At 37.5% G+C, this 17,941-nt stretch overlaps 1 protein-coding gene across 2 annotated transcripts in view; it reads left to right on the top strand.

The window, feature by feature from the left end:
- becn1 (beclin 1, autophagy related) overlaps positions 1-14,884 on the top strand; it is a 66,045-nt gene extending 51,161 nt beyond the window's left edge. For both annotated transcript variants that reach the window (XM_067429878.1, XM_067429877.1), the window contains exons 10-12: positions 3,246-3,306; positions 12,740-12,882; positions 14,210-14,884. In XM_067429878.1, coding sequence (XP_067285979.1) covers positions 3,246-3,306; positions 12,740-12,882; positions 14,210-14,378 — 373 coding nt within the window. In that variant the 3' untranslated portion in view covers positions 14,379-14,884. The remainder of the gene's footprint in view (positions 1-3,245; positions 3,307-12,739; positions 12,883-14,209) is intronic.
- The last annotated feature ends 3,057 nt before the right edge of the window (positions 14,885-17,941 follow it).

Genomic DNA, 17,941 nt, shown 5'->3' with positions numbered 1-17,941 from the left:
CCCTCAGAAAAATTTACTTTCCTCTCTTGTAAACATGAGCGCGGCGCGGTGTCACGTCATGTAAGGATGCACACTTAAAAGTTATCGGTCAGGTTGTTTACATGGTGAAAAATATACTGTAAAAAAATGAATAACTAGTATGGAAGAGATTCAAGCTGTGCTGTTTTTGCTGGTTATGTATAGGTTTACTAAAAAGGTAATTAACAACGACAGAAAATAGCACTAATATGCAGATTCAGGCTTCAGCAGCATGCAGCATATTCAGAAAGCTTGTAAAGCTAGATTTAAAATATTATTATCAGCTATTACGGACATTGCATGTGAGATGGCTGAGACGAACGCGCGCTATCAGACAGAGAGCAAGACTGATATTTACTGAACGCAAGTCCCACCCTCGAAAGTTCCTGAGCTTTGAAAAAGTACTACCTCGTGAGCAGGGCCGTTTGAAGGGGGAAATATTTACCCCGAACTTCATTTAGACCCTGGTTCCTACGGTCTAAACACACCGAGTACCACCCAAAGTTCCTGGGTAAAGTTCCTGTGGTGGGAACGGGGCTATTGATGTCGATTTCTGTGAGAAACCAAACAGTATTTGTTATTTTTTTACCTCCTATCTAGACGAATCTCATCTAGTGTTCCCCTCTGTCATTACTTCCATCTGGTAAGGTCAAACTGGTGCGATCATATAGATATTATGTAGATGCCTCATTAAGCCGATCCACACAGGCACTAATGAGGAATCTATATAGATTCCTCATTAGTGCCTGTGTGGATCGGCTGTTAATTACATAACCAGCAAAAACAGCACAGCTTGAATCTCTTCCATATAGAGCATTCGCAATGTGCACGGAAGTGGAGTGGCCAGCACGTTGCAGGATCTGTGCAGTGGAGTGATAATTTCCATACTATATGCAGTAACAGGATTCTATATCATTGTCCGATATCTTAATGAATGATTCATTTCATGCATTTGCCTTGTCATTTCATTGCTCCAGCAGTTATCCACTGGCACTAGCACTGTCTCAGTCCTTCCTGTGATGTATGCAATATCGCGTTGCTCTCTCACACACACCATGATGTGAGCTCTTAGGTTCTGTGATATGACTGCCGTGATGTACAGGTGCTTGTCATTTATTAGAATATCATCAAAAAGTTGATTTATTTAATTACTTCCATTCAAAAAGTGAAACTTGTATATTATATTCATTCATTACACACAGACTGATATATTTCGAATGTTTATTTGTATTTTTTATTTTGATGATTATAACAACTAAGGAAAATCCCATATTCAATATCTCAGATAATTAGAATATTGTAAAAAGGTTTAATATTGAATACACCTGGTGCTACACTCTAATCAACTAATTAACTCAAAACACTTGCAAAGGCATTCAAATGGTATATCAGTCTAGTTCTGTAGGCTACACAATCATGGGGAAGACTGTTGACTTGACAGTTGTCCAAAAAAACGACCATTGACCTTGCACAAGGAGGGCATGATTCAAAAGGTCATTTCAAAAGAGGCTGGCTGTTCACAGAGCTCTGTGTCCAAGCACATTATTAGAGCGGTGAAGGGAAGGAAAAGATGTGGTAGAAAAATGTGTACAAGCAATAGGGATAACCGCACCCTGGAGAGGACTGTGAAACAAAACCCATTCAAAAATGTGGGGGAGATTCACAAAGAGTGGATTCAGTGCTTCAAGAACCACTCCGCACAGACATATACAAGACATGGGTTTCAGCTGTCGCATTCCTGGTGTCAAGTCACTCTTGAACAACAGGCAGCGTCAGAAGCGTTTTGCCTAGGCTAAAGACAAAAAAGACTGGACTGCTGCTGAGTGGTCCAAAGTCATGTTCTCTGATGAAAATAAATTTTGCATTTCCTTTGGAAATCAGGTCCCCAGAGTTTGGAGGAAAAGAGGAGATGCACACAGTCCACGTTGCTTGAGGTCCAATGTAAAGTTTTCACAGTCAGTGATGGTTTGGGGTGCCATGCCATCTGCTGGTGTTGGTACACCGTGTTTTCTGAGGTCCAAGGTCAACGCAGCTGTATACCAGGAAGTTTTAGAGCACTTCATGGTTCCTGCTGCTGACCAACTTTATGGAGATGCATATTTCATTTTCCAACAGGACTTGGCACCTGCACACAGTGCCAAAGCAACCAGTACCTGGTTTAAGGACCATGGTATCCCAGATCTTAATTGGCCAACAAACTCTACCTGACCTTAACTCTATATAAAATCTATGGGGTATTGTCAAGAGGAAGATGTGACATGCCAGACCCAACAATGTAGAAGAGCTGAAGGCCACTATCAGAGCAATCTGGGCTCTAATAACACCTGAGCAGTGCCACAGACTGATCGACTCCATGCCACACCACATTGCTGCAGTAATTCAGGCAAAAGGAGCCCCAACTAAGTATTGAGTGCTGTACATGCTCATGCTTTTTATGTTTATACATTTCAGTTGGCCAAGATGTCTAAAAAATGATTTATTTGTATTGGTCTTAAGGTCTTAATTCAGTTTCTGATACTGAATTTGGGATTTTCCTTAGTTGTCAGTTATCATCATGAATGAATAAATATAATATAGAAGTTTCACTTTTTGAATGGAATTAGTGAAATAAATAAACTTGTACAGTATATTTTCACATGCATTTCAGAATGGACTTCACAGGAAGACAGACGGGAAAATGTGCATCTTATTTTTTCTTTTATTTAGCAAAACTTATAACATTTCGTTTTTATTTAGGTTGTACATAAATAAAAGAAGCCATTTTTAAGCTTTGTAAAGACATATTGTTCATGTCTGTGAGGCCAAAATGACGGAATATTTTAAGTTGTTTTACACAGTCATGTGGAAAAATCCAGCAAAACACGCAGGCACGTTCTTCGGGTCCAGGGGGTTAATGAAATATTTCGGAGATAAAGGTTTTCCCATAGCGCCTGCTACTGACACAATGCCATTCCCTCTTCTCAAAGAACCAAGGTTATGTGAATAACTAGAGATGTTTATTCTAAGTTGGTGCTGCAGTTCTGTGAATGATAGTTGTTCTGTGCGTTTCAATATATTCAAATACATTGCTTGATATTTGATATCCGTTCAAATTAGATTTTTCTAAAAAATGACAGCCCTAGCATCCAGTGTAAGCAGCATCATTTCCAAACCATTGTGAAACCTACATGAATTAACATAAAGAGATTCTCTAAAGATTTTTCATGTGGTTTATGTTTTCTTTGTAGATATCGACTAGTTCCTTATGGAAACCATTCATATTTGGAATCTCTCACAGATAAGTCTAAGGTAAGTGCGAAATTTAAACGTAATTAATATCAAGGAGACGTATGTATGTATGTATGTATTTATATATGTGTATGTATGTATGTATTGTTAGGGGTTAACAGCTTATGACCCAGGACCAGTAGTGAAGAAATGAAGACAGAGTCAGGATTGCAATTAATTAAAAGAAAAATTTACTTAGAATAGTTTGCAGTTTCAAAAGCAGAAGCCAGCTTCAAGTCTCACAAGGAGTTCGTAGGCCGCGCTCCCTCTCTCACCGTCTCGTTGCCTCGCCCTATATTACATACAATTGTCCCAACAGTTATACCATTTTCAACGTCTTATCCACGTCCTTACTGCGATGTGGATGGTTATGATTGGCTCAGAGACAATGCACAGTCATGGTAAATTTCCACTCAAGTCAGTTAATCTGATGCACGTTTCCACTGACGTGTCACTTGTTGATGCTTTCACCCCAGAATCAGGCCCGTAGTGACCTTCCAGATCTGGAGCAGGCGCCAGCTTGCCCAGAACAACAAGTCCACCCATCTCTTAGGGTGCCCATTGAACACCATTCTGATCTGTAACATAGAATATTGCGCACATACACAGATACAAAGTCTCTCCAAGGTTGGAGCTGATTAAGCTCCAGTTTTAACTAGTTCTTACCAAAACATACTGATAACATGTGCTTTCCTTTAGTGAGAGGAACACACACTAGTACAGGCAATATTCATCTTGATTCTTTAGTGTTTCAGTAAAAGGAAATATAAAAGGAATAAAATATAATAAATTACAATTGTATTGTATTGTATTGTATTGTAAAATTGTATTTTGAAAATCATTCAATGTATTTAATTTGACTTCAGGTAAAATAAATTCTGTCAGAAGTTTTAGTTTCACAACATTAATCTTTAGGGCTATTTCTCTCTTGATTTAACTTGTCACATTATTCTTTATCAAAAATAGTCAGTCTGCTGATGCACCATGTGATCATTATTGTTTCGGTCTTATCTCTACTGCTCTACAGAAACCAAAATATAATTTTACATTATCTCTCAATCCCAGCACACAGAAAAACTTAGTCACATGCTCCTTTAACATTATTACTAGACATCTAATGTCCTGCATCCATTTAAGGGATGAAAAATAAAAATCAAACTTTTTTTTCTTTTAGAAGTGATCTTTTTGGTCGCCCTTCTGCCTTCAGAAATATGAGGGAATCTCTGGATAATTTAGATAGTGACTTCAGCCAATTTGTCACTTTTTGTCTCTGCCGTCAAGTTTCTAACATTTATGTTTACCATTTCTAATCAATCGAATATTTCAATTTAAACCCTCAGTTAAATTTGGACACGGGTGTTTAACCCATTAAGAAACGGCAATCTTTAACATTATAATTCCACTTCAACTAATCCAGAGATGATTTCAAATCAGCATCATAAATGACACAATTAGTCATAATTACCAGTAACGGACAGAGCTGGATACCAGTCCACTTAAAGCTCGTCCCATGTTCTGGATCAACTTTTCACCAGATTCCTTCAGAATTAGCAGTCTCTTTAAAAGTTGTCGTTTGCCTTAACCCATCTGTAATGATAAACACTCATTCCAGAGGTTAATGACCTCACACACACTATCAGGACAGAACAGTTTCACAAACCAACATACAAAACATAAAGTGCAGTCATCAACAAACACACACATTAAACATATAATTTTGAATTGCTCATTATCTCAGTTCTGACATGGTTTCTTAACCAATTTTCAAATCATGTTTGTTCATTATTCCTTCATTTTTAGAGAAGTCAGCTGGGTTGTTTTGGTTCTGATATCATTTCTTTTGTTTTGTTTCAGCTTTAGCAGGACGATAACAGACAGAGCACCATTCCTCCTTCTCAAGCAGTCTCTCTCTCTCTTACACGGATAGTCTCTTATATTCAATTAATTAACCTTTAACCTTTACAAAGTTTTAGAAATGTAAATGTTTAACTTTCAAATTAGAGCTATATAATCATCACAAAATAAGTTATGCTATGAATTTTTTTCTTCAAGTTACTTTAGTTAAATACCTTTTGTTATCCAGACCTCCTGTTTAAACTTCAACAGCTGTCCTTATCTTTAGACACCACCATGCCTTCAAATTCTCCTCTGCCATATCTAATGACCTGCAGGATTAAACTCATGATGTGGAAATATTAGTTCAATATCACAGTTTTAATGATTCAATTAATACTTTTTTTTTCTTTTCTTTTTTTTTTTTTTTTTTTTTTCTGGTCTCCACAAAAGTTATTGACAATTACCTCATGGTCTCAGCTGGCTCTTGAATGACCTTTACCATCATAACTTTCACTCAGGGTCTTCCCTGGCATTCACAAACAATGCGGTATTTGAGTGAGCGGTATGGAGGAGCCATTATTAGGGCAGGCCCTGCTGTGTCCTGTCTGGACTCTCGGCCCCTACAACCACAGCGTCCCCCCTTACTGATGCTGCTGGCCTCACAGACATCGGTTCAACTCTCATACACACCTCACATAAAACACCTCCCTTCTTGGAAGTGCCCAATGGCGGTGACCCCCATGTCTTAGGTCGTCCCCCGCTGGCCAAAAGAGGATCTTACCCGTCTTCGGCGAATCACCCTCATTCACATTGGTCATCGCTTGAGATCTTTGATCCTTAAAATGGATCAAATGTTTTTCTGGAGCCTTGGGGAAAGTGCATTCAAGAGTCACCAGAGCCATTTAGTCTGCTTACTATAGGTAAAACATGGAGACAGGTTAATCATAACACTATTTAATCACTGATACCATTTTACATCCTTCAAACCGCAACATATTAGTGCGTAGATTATACTCAGTGAATTTAGCCATAACAACTGTCCATTCAATTTAATGTCCTGCATGTTGACTCTGACCTGATCCATTGGTCCTGTGCATGGTGGCGGCTAAGATTAGACAACGATGTTACTGGTCATGGGATAATTTATTTAAAAATTTCAGTTCATTAAAATTCTGTATTTGAAAACATCTTATACCTTTATTATTGCCCTCCTAATGGCACTCTTTCACTCTTTTTAACAAATCACTGTCTCTATGATTTTCAACTGATGCACTGTGCTTTTACTATAAATCTCTTATCACCTAAGACACAGCTCAGATAACAGCACTGAGCTGGTTTTGAATGAGAGAGAGACTCTGAGTTATTCAGGATGGTACACTGTGTTTTCATAAACTTTATGCTACTCACACTAGCTCAGCATAAGATCTGGCTAGAAATTAAAATTGTTTTCAAATAAGACATCAAACATTTCCTTTTAAAACTCTATCCTTAGACAGAGATCACATTTTCAATTAATTAATTTTATATTTGTCTTTTTCCCATACAATTAATTTAGAAACTTTACGTTTCTCAGATTAGGTCTCTGTTACTGTAGCAAGTTTGGCCATAGCACCAGAAACGGTGGGGGCCAGATTCAGATAAGAGAATGGTTTTATTACATCCTTTTTTCAGACTACACCTCAATTCCAGTAATTTCAGACAATTTATTACATTTGGCAATTAGAATATACCATCCCTCAGTAATCTCCTGGGATTTTTCTTTCAGGGTTTAAAACCCCCACCCATTTTACAAATTCATTAATAAGCACTCTTTGTTTGTAGTTAGTCAAGTTGCTATTTAACTTTTCAGTCTGAATTAAAACCTTGCTGCCATGTTTTATTTATTTTTTATAAATATGTTCTGCAAATTTCTTTTAAGTGAGGGCTTCAGAGCAAAGCTAGTTACAGCATTTGCTATCTTTCTTTTCAATATATATTATCAAGACTGATCAAGTTACTGATCATCTCACAATTTATCAGCCATATATTAGTCAAAGTTCATACTCACCGAAACAGCAAGAGATGGAGGTGGCGATCTTTACCCAACACAGCTGTGGCTTCTGCGTGATGAAACTGCAAAGGACACTTGTACGAAAACGTCACACATACTGGTCCGTGCCAATTTGGGCCACAATATTTATTTTCCTCGGGATCGTTCCAGATGCATCCCTGGCAAACAACTCCTGAATCTATTTTTATTTTGTTTAACTAATAACTAATATTTTATTCCCTGACTGCCTGATTCTCTAAGTTCTAAACTCTAAGTTCGGGGTACCCCTGTCTGAGATGGAAGAGATGGAGCAGGTTCACAATGTCTCCTGGACCTTACCAGTTGATCCAAGACAGCTCCTGTAGAGGACGTTACCTCTGCCCCGCAGGCCCTCCCCTTTATTGAGTCTGCTTCTTTGCACTGTCTGCTACCGTTTTTACCTATGCCTTCAGCACGTCACGATGCTCTCAGCGACTTCTTATACTATTAATCTTTAGTATAATTATGCCTCACTCTTCACCAGTGGAATGAAGCGAAGCACACTGCTCTCCTTCTCCAATCTCTTCCATTCAGACAACCCTAACCAAATAATTAAAGCTTTCTACTACCTTATTTGTTGTTTTGCCAGGGGTGTCACCAAGGAATGATTGCCTGCATCCTCCACCAAAACTGTTAGGGGTACTGGACCCAGGACCAGTAGTGAAGAAATGAAGACAGAGTCAGGATTGCAATTAATTAAAAGAAAAATTTACTTAGAATAGTTTGCAGTTTCAAAAGCAGAAGCCAGCTTCAAGTCTCACAAGGAGTTCGTAGGCCGCGCTCCCTCTCTCACCGTCTCGTTGCCTCGCCCTATATTACATACAATTGTCCCAACAGTTATACCATTTTCAAGGTCTTATCCACGTCCTTACTGCGATGTGGATGGTTATGATTGGCTCAGAGACAATGCACAGTCATGGTAAATTTCCACTCAAGTCAGTTAATCTGATGCACGTTTCCACTGACGTGTCACTTGTTGATGCTTTCACCCCAGAATCAGGCCCGTAGTGACCTTCCAGATCTGGAGCAGGCGCCAGCTTGCCCAGAACAACAAGTCCACCCATCTCTTAGGGTGCCCATTGAACACCATTCTGATCTGTAACATAGAATATTGCGCACATACACAGATACAAAGTCTCTCCAAGGTTGGAGCTGATTAAGCTCCAGTTTTAACTAGTTCTTACCAAAACATACTGATAACATGTGCTTTCCTTTAGTGAGAGGAACACACACTAGTACAGACAATATTCATCTTGATTCTTTAGTGTTTCAGTAAAAGGAAATATAAAAGGAATAAAATATAATAAATTAAATGAAAGACAAATCCATATTTCATATCTGGAAGCCGGGCTAAGTGAGCAAACGCTGTTACTCCACTCCTGACATGTTAGGGGTGTGTGATACCTCCAAAATCCAAACACATGACCTTGTTGCCAGTGTTTAGTGACACATCACACATCTCTAGGCCAGACCCTCAGTCACTCCTGAGAGACCAAATACACACTTTAGAAAACAAGAAACAAAGCAAAATCATAACTTGAAAGAATCATTATAATAATATAGGTAATATAGGAAGATAAATATTAATTAAGGTTTTGATTATGAAGTTAATTAGGATATGAATATATACAGGTATATTGAAGCGGCAGTGGATTTCAGAATCCCCCCCTTCACTATGTATGTATTTATATATATATATGTATGTATGTATGTGCACTAAGAGTTTTTGCAAACCTGGTAAATGGTTTCTCTGGTGAATACAACCAGTCTTGGACTTTAAGTAGCATAAAGGGTAATAGGATAGTAACCGAGAGAATACAAAAATCTCAGCAGTCAATTCTAATACCAGTCAAATTTAAAGATCCAGTGGTGTGACGTAGTCAACCTTAGGCGCCTGTGTCTGCTCTAGAGGCTTTTTAAATGTTGTCTTATTTGATCTTGTGACCACACATCCCACAAATGTTTTGCTTTTTGGTGAAAAAATAATAATAATGCTTTTATACTGACGAGATTAGCGCATGGCTGCATGTAATAAACTCTTTACAAGAGAGCATGTGATCAAATCGCCTGTCAATAAGTGAGATTCGTAAACGATGGGAGCAAGTAACTCTCAAGTCCCTACCATCAAGTCTCTAGTCAAATACCAAATAACTTAAACATTTATAGTTTGGTTACCACAATCTTTGTATTTATTTTTCACTCAGAAATGATTAACTTTCTTAATTATGAAATTAATATAATAATAATAAATTATACTACATATATTGTTGTTCAGATAAAAAAATCTTATGACCCTGGTCCGAGTCATCAGATATCAAATCCCAATCTGATACTTGTATTTTGTAGTGCTTAATGGGCACATCAAATACATTTAAAATTGTAAATATAAATCCAATGTATACTTGGCTCTGCAGACAGTTTCTCAGGGGCAGGGGCACAAATGTAAAAAGTACTTAAATCTATAGGTATATACACACACACTGTATAAAGGCATTGGTAGATCTTTTACAATGGTAGACATTGTAAACCGACTGTATGGTTACAAGGAATATGGGACTACTGATATAAATTTCGCATATTTTATGTGTACTTTTTATGTGTACAATAAGCAGAATAATTGCACAAAAAAGTGGAAATAAGGTTAAAAAAGATGAAGCTTGCAGTGTCAAGCAAGCAAGTCTGAAGTAAGACTCAACCCATAACAATGCTTTAAGGCAACAATTTCTCAGATAGTCTAACGATACAAATCAATTGCTTTCAACGGGAGTCTAAGTTTGCAAGATATTTCTAGGTAGACCAAGTCATTTCACAGGAACCGCCTGACTACTCTCTCCAGTTCAACAACTGTGGAAATTAGGAACTTGTATAACAGCAGTGGCCAGGGGATTCTTGGTAGTTTGCCATGCTGATCTTTAAACCGCCCTGGAAGGGCATTCCTGTCAACTTTCTGAAACCATTGCTCACACTCCCCACACATACATCTTATTTGTCACTGCTTGAGAATCTGAATTTTTCAGGGACTCTCTTCTTTTTCAGCACGACAGATCTTGACTTTGCAGGTTTAAAGGACATCCTTTCCCACTTCATCAGCCTCTCCAGCCCTATCAGTATCCACCTACCATCTGTTACTGACTCTGTTGTAACAGTCAAGTCATCCATATAGGCTTGTATGGGTGGTTGGTGGATTTTGGATCTTGATTTTGGGCCTTGACACTCTGGCAGATTTGACCAACATATTCATTGCCAGGCTGAACAGGGTGACTGCAGCCTGTGATGATGCCAACCTCCAATCTGCACCAGTCTTATGTGATTGGCCCTGTTAAGACTCTCAGGTTGAACTCATTGTAATAGTCCTTGATGAGCTTTCTGATGCTTTCAGAAACATGATGATGCTTTCAGGAACATGGTGCTTCTGCAGAGCGCTCTGAACAACTTTGTTGGGAATTGAGCCATAGGCTAAGGGGGGCCAGAGAAAACAAGAACAACCTAGTTGGCCCTTGGTTTCTCTGGCCTCCCTCAGCAGTTGTGCGATGACTCCTGTACTCTGACTCAGGTGCTGAGCCAGCTTTGGCTTTCTTGACGACTTGTTGAAACACTTTGAAGGATGGCTCTTGCAAATCGAAGGCCTCTGTCGGTTGTTGGGGGTAATTAGTCGCATTCTCCAAATTCATCTTCTCTGTATGGGTTGCTGAAGGTTCTATGAAGATGTCGATCCATCACTCTCTTTTGTACATAACAGGACTCCACTTCTTTTCTGACCCAACAGCTGTTTTGTGAAATGGAAGGAGATGCAGATAAATGCTGCTTTTCTCTGTGCACTTCCCCTCCTGAACTTCCAATGTTGTTCTGCTCTTCTCTGGGTTATGAGCCTTTTCCTCAGTATCACTAGTAATTCTTCCAGTGGTGCCCTTTCCTCCTCGTTTGCCAGCTTATGTTGTTTCTTAATGAATTGTAGTTCTTTGCAGATGCTATGGATCTTGTTGGCTCTTTTATTCTTAAAATATGGCTGTTTTCATTGTAATGCTTTAAAATTTTTTGTGAGTAAATAGTATTGCATTGTTATAGATCATTTTGGTAGTGTGTACGTGTCTAACAGAACATACCTTTAGCACGCTGGACTCCGACATGTATGGGCCAAGGCTCGCGAAGCCCAACGTCCCGGGGCTATGTTTTTTCCAGACAGGCTACTAAAACGTAAGCCCGTCGGCAGGCCGATGAATTTTTATAATAATCTTTTCTTGTTCTGCGGAGTTCTCTCTCTCTTGACTTGACATTTGAAGGGCGCGCATGTGTGCGCGCGTGTTTTGCGCTTATATCGACCGATCGTGCGGGTTATGTAATAGACATATAATAGTCCAATCAATCGCCGGTGGATGAGAAATAAATCGTTGTGTTTGTTTGATAAGACGTTTATTCCGGTTGCCGCTTTCAAAACAACCCCTCCCTCATGTGAACTGAACTGAACAGGGGAGCTGAAACTCATTAAATATGCAAATCTTATCCAATCCTGGCCATGGGGGTTTACTTCCAAGTCTCCAGTGCGGCACACCCAACAAAACCCAGTGTTTTGGAGAGAGCCTCAAAACCAGTGTAGAAAATAGTCTATTACTTATTAGTTATTATGTTTTTGAATGTAAAAACCACAAGAACATCATTAGTTGACCTCAGGCAACAGTATAAAAAAATTAAAAAGCCAGTTCATGATTTAATGCAGTGAGAGAGAGAGAGAGAGAGAGAGAGAGAGAGAGAGAGAGAGAGAGAGAGAGAGAGAGAGAGAGAGAGAGAGAGAGAGATTAAGCGTAGGTGAATTATTCAAGTCTGTGCAGTGGAGTGTGCAGTCAAGTCTCAACAGTGTTCGGCAGCTGCATCTCTAGTATTAGCGAAAAATTAGAGTTTATCTGGTCCAAGAACAGGGCAGTTATTACCTCACTAGTGAGAAATTCATGTAGCATTTACATTAAACATTAAACTATTTTACTGATAACATGTTTCTGTGCGATCGCTCCATAATTGTGTGTGCATTTAAATGGGACAGAGAGCAGGAAAAAGAGAGTATAGGCATAATAAAATGTAATTTTGTGGCAAGTTACTTTTGTTTACTATATTTATTTGCTTGACCAGTGTCAAGACCTGCCTGGAACTACTTTAGCCGTGTGTTTCACTGAAAATAATTGGACACCTTAGAACACTGGAGTATCGACTTGATACCAAAATATTAGTACGTTTTATATCACTACTCTGAGTAATTTTAGCTGGTCGTCTCGACATGGCAGCCACCAAGAGAGGGCCTTCTTTTTAGAATGGTAACTGGAGCATTTATATAATGTGAGCATAGATCATCAACCAATTTTCCAAAACTACTATGCATTTCCAACTTTTTACATGAAAGTAAAAGCTAAAAAGCCAAAGTAAAACAAATGTACATTAAAAGGTTATTTGCATTTCATAGTGGAAGTGATTTAATTATGAGATAGACGGTCCTTTAAAAATGTCTTGGACGAAATTAATAAGTCACATCATCATAATTTGTGCTTCTGTTTCTTGTTGTAGGAGTTGCCATTGTATTGCTCAGGTGGTCTGCGGTTTTTCTGGGATAATAAATTTGACCATGCAATGGTGGCCTTTCTTGACTGTGTCCAGCAGTTTAAAGAGGAGGTGGAGAAGGGTGACACAGGCTTCTGTCTGCCATACAGGTAAGAATGACCAGAAGGCTAATTTTTATTAGAAAAATTGCATGTCATTACAGATCAATAGACTGTTGGAAGATATAACTAGCTAGTGCAAGGGAAAGCTAACTTTAATCAGCCAAGTAAGGATAGTTGTTGGCAATTAGGGCTGGGTATAAAATATTGATTTCTCGATTTTAATCGATTCTTACTTTTTTTTAAATACCACAAATCGATTAGTCATCCTGTTTTCAGTTAATGAATTCCAAGTCGAATTCCAATAAATCGCAATTATTTTTGTGCTTTAAGACTACTGATATGAAATATGAAACAGAGTCTCAGATTTGAAATTACGTGTATTCTATATATATATATTTTTTAACGAAATTTAAAAACATAAATACCGTTTTGGCGTTGTGGTGCAAGATTGCTCTGCCGCAGTACACCTCAAGGAACGCACATGAACGAATCTTCTCTTCTCTTCTTAATACAGTGCGAAATAAACATCAATGAGCATCTGAAAGTGTGTTAACAGATACAGGACAATTTACCAAAATCCGTATCATGTCACATATAATAGCTCAATCAGTGCTTCAACTGCAGAAAGACGCAAGTAAAACGGCTTGTAAACAATGTCATGTAATGTCACATTTACCTCAGAAAAACCATATCAAGTTTCCATAAACTCGTTAGCCACTAGAAAAATTTACTCTAGAGAGGAGCATTTTGCACAACATTGTATAGGCTATTCATTGTCATTTTTAATGTTCTTCAATATTTAATACATGTATGTATGAATAAATCTGACAATTTTTATGACAGCCACCATTTAAATGTTTATATTTTTTTAACTAATTGGAGTAGAAATATGATTATGTAATTGTAAAATTATGTAATTGTAAAACACCATTCAGTGTAATTTAAGTTTTTGTTTACAAATCAGTTAATTTAGTGTAATTTAGTGTATGCTAATGTAGTATCAACTGACTCCCATAGTTCACAGCATTAGTTCAGAGATTTGTTTTCCTGGAGAAAATTTGCCATGTATTGTACCAACCTAATGTTTATCAAAAATAATTAATATTGAATTTAATAGAATCGAAAGCTTATGAATCGAAAGCGAAACTTGTGTCAATACCCAGCCCTATTGGCAATATTGTAATCTAAAAATGACCAACTATCAGCCTATTAATCGAGTCATAGATGGTAGTAAACAAGGCCAATTAATCTGCCAGTATTTGTTGATTTTGAGATGTTCAGTTTTATGTACCAGTACTATGACCAACACAGTTTATATATCATATAAGATCAGGATTTTCCTGTTTATAATATTCTGTTTGTCTTTTGTATTTAGAATGGATGTGGACAAAGGAAAGATTGAGGACACAGGTGGCAGTGGAGGTTCTTACTCTATTAAGACTCAGTTTAACTCGGAGGAACAGTGGACCAAAGCCCTCAAGTTCATGCTCACTAACCTGAAGTGGGGTCTGGCCTGGGTTTCCTCGCAGTTTTACAACCGCTAGAAGCCACATGAAATCTTCACAGAACACGCAATGGGAATTTACCCTTTTGAGTGAATTCAACTTCAATCATAATCATTTTGTTAGAAAATGGAAATTGGTATATAATGAACTATTAACACATCACCAGTAACGTGAATGTGTTACTGGTTACTGGTGGTAAACAATATATGTATTTCATGAGCATCACTGGGAGTATTTGAGGTCAGGAATGAGGTGGAAGTATGGTTTTTAGCCTACACCTGAATGTTTTCATGTCTGGAACTCCCCAGGGGTCAAGTGGAACTATAATGGGAGTAACTGGGTATATGTTGTTTATTGTTACTCAGCCATGTAGTAGATAGGTTTCAAGTTCATTAAAATCTTGTTTATATAGGGCTGTTCAATACATTTAAGAAACATCACAAGCTATTTTAAATAGTAATTGTAATCACATCAAAGTAAAAAAAACAAATACTGCATGGATATCCCTTGTAACTATAAAATAACAATAAACATTTTAAAACTAAGTAATTTAATTTTCTTTTTTTCATTGTAGGCATCTGTGAATGGGATTATGAAGCTAACAAAATTAGGAGTAATATATGTAAGAAATATTGGCCAAAGGAACATTTAATTATTCGGGGGGGGGGGGGGGTATACCTTGAGTATAAGCAATTATTTTGCTTATACTCAAGGTACCACACTGCAAGACTAATGTTTTATTTTGAGACATTTGAACATGGTGTTGTATTTAAGGTTAAAAAAATCTATATAGATACTGTTCAGTTTCTCAAACAAACCAATCGTTTCGTGTCTTAAGATATCAATTTATCGCCCGAGCCGCTGTTTAATATGGATTTTTATGTCTGTGTTTTTTTACTCTCATAGTGACTCTCATAGAAATACACCCGATTGACATGCATTATACGGGCAAGAGAGAGTTAAAAATCTTCATTTGTGTTCTACTGAAGAAGCAAAGACACTTACATCTTGGATGCCATGGGGTTAAGCAGATAAACATCAAATTTTTGGGTGAACTATCCCTTTAAGACAACACAGTGAGTAATTAGTAATGAAAAAGCATGGTCAATTACCCATATTTAAATTAGTCATACATCGTGAATCCAATTATTTAACGCCCCCAAAAATGCATGTCTTAACCGGGCTTGACATTGCTGTGATAGAAGCTGCTCGGAGGAGGCATCAGAACAGAGAGAGCGTGTCTCACGGTTATGGGTAACACTTTTGAATACTGTTCCATCATTAATTAATACCTAAACAGGAACAAATGAGTTACTCAATATGAACATTCTAGTAACTACTATTAACTAACAAGAAACTGATTAATAAACTAGTAATTAATAGCACCCAGTTGAATGTGGTAGTTCACTATTAGCTAATCAATAAACACTATTTTTTGCATAACTCCCAGGGGACTATTAAGGATAAATAGAGAAAATACTATATACAGGCTCATAAATAACATGAGTAATTCATAATATATAATTCTAAAGTGAAGGTAATTGTAGCCCATTAGTAATGGCGCGTTATTACATCCTTCTAAATGAATAATTAGTTGGATCAACAAAATTAGATTTATATTTTATAATTAGATCAATATTTTCCTATTTAACACTGAAGCTGCTTTGAAACAATCGTCATTGTAAAAGTGCTATATAAATAAAGTTGATTAATTGATTGATCAGTATTCTAAAGTGAAAAACATAACTCTAGTAATTAGTTGGTTTGACATTTTTGCAAATTTATAAAAAAAAAAAAAAAAAAAAATGTTTAGAAATGGCAGTTTCTCCCATTCTTCTTTGCAGGACCTCTCAAGTCACAGTCATTTTCAGATCTCTCCAGAGATGTAAAATCTGGTTCAAGTTGGGCTCTGGCTGGCCCATTCAAGGACATTGACAGAGTTGTCTCGTAGCCTCTCCTTTGTTATCTTGACTGTGTGCTTAGGGTCATTGTCCTGTTGGAAGATTGTCCTCCACACCAGTTTGAGGTCCAGAGCTCTCCACTGAGGAGTGGCTTTTGTCTGGCCAGTCTGAGTATTTCACAATCTGCTCAGTTACTGGGATTTTCACGCACAACCATTTGTAGGGTTTACAAAGAATGGTGTGAAAGGGAAAAACATCCAGTATGCGGCAGTCCTGTGGGCAAAAATGCCTTGTTGATGCTAGAGTCATGTGCCAGGAAAACCAGAAGTGGAGATCCACTGATCCTCTCAAGATCTCTGATCATATTAATTCTTCATCTGATTGTGGTCTACTATCTGAGGAGTTGAATGACAAAGTAACTGGCTTCTACTCAATTGTATCTATTGTTTTGGACAGATTTGCTCCTTTAAAGTCTTGATCTGTCTCATTTGTACGAAATGCACCCGCACTCGTACACTGATGAACTACGATCCTACAAGGCTCATTGCTGTAAAATTGAACTTAGATTTTTTTTTCTATCTATAAACAAACTCCTAAATAGGAATATGTCCAATGTGCCAGCTTCAGCTGCAACAGGCTTTTACAGTTCTTCAACAGCAAGATTGAGGACATACATAATCATATGGCCACTGTACAAGTGTCATCTGTCAACACATCGAATGGTTATGTATTTACTGGTGTTCCACTTTTCTAATTTGGATTTACAGTCTCTGTGCAACATTGTCTCAAGTATGAAAGTAACCACTTCTGTTGTTGACCCCATAGCAACTAGTTTGTTTAAGTCATGTTTTGGATCTCTCTTTCCTGCTGTACTGAGTATAGTCAATGACTCTCTGAGTACTGGTGTGGTATCAGCTGCACTTAAAATTGCTGCTGTTACCCCAGTACCTAAGACAAAGAACACTGGTTTTGACAACCTTAAACATTTCTGACCCATCTCTCTAACCCATCTCTAAGTTGCACAGTGCTGAAACAGCACTGGTAAGGGTTTTAAATGATTTGTTAATTACCTCAGATTCTGGTTATATATCTATACTGATTCTACTTGATCTCATGCGGCATTCGATACCATTGATCTCTGTACTTTACTCTCACGTCTTGAGCATGTTTTTGATGTTTCTAAGATTGCTTTGAACTGGTTCAAGTCTTATCTCTCTGACTGTAAACAATTTGTTGTATTGTGGGGTTCAAGATCTGAAGTCGGAGTTGTGAAATCAGGTGTTCCTCAAGGATCAATTCTTGGTCCATTTCTCTCTCTCTCTCTCTCTCTCTCTCTCTCTCTCTCTCTCTCTCTCTCTCTCTCTCTCTCTCTCTCTATATATATATATATATATATATATATATATATATATATATATTCATATATACATATATATATATATATATATATATATATATATATATATATATATATATATATGTATGTATGTATATAGTCTTGTTCAAAATAATAGCAGTACAATGTGACTAACCAGAATAATCAAGGTTTTTAGTATATTTTTTATTGCTACGTAGCAAACAAGTTACCAGTAGGTTCAGTAGATTCTCAGAAAACAAATGAGACCCAGCATTCATGATATGCACGCTCTTAAGGCTGTGCAATTGGGCAATTAGTTGAAAGGGGTGTGTTCAAAAAAATAG

The sequence above is a fragment of the Pseudorasbora parva genome, chromosome 21 (assembly GCF_024679245.1).
Source record: "Pseudorasbora parva isolate DD20220531a chromosome 21, ASM2467924v1, whole genome shotgun sequence".
NCBI lineage: Eukaryota > Metazoa > Chordata > Actinopteri > Cypriniformes > Gobionidae > Pseudorasbora > Pseudorasbora parva.
The sequence above is the reverse complement of the archived record's forward strand: the minus strand, read 5'-3'. Positions and strand labels throughout refer to the sequence as shown.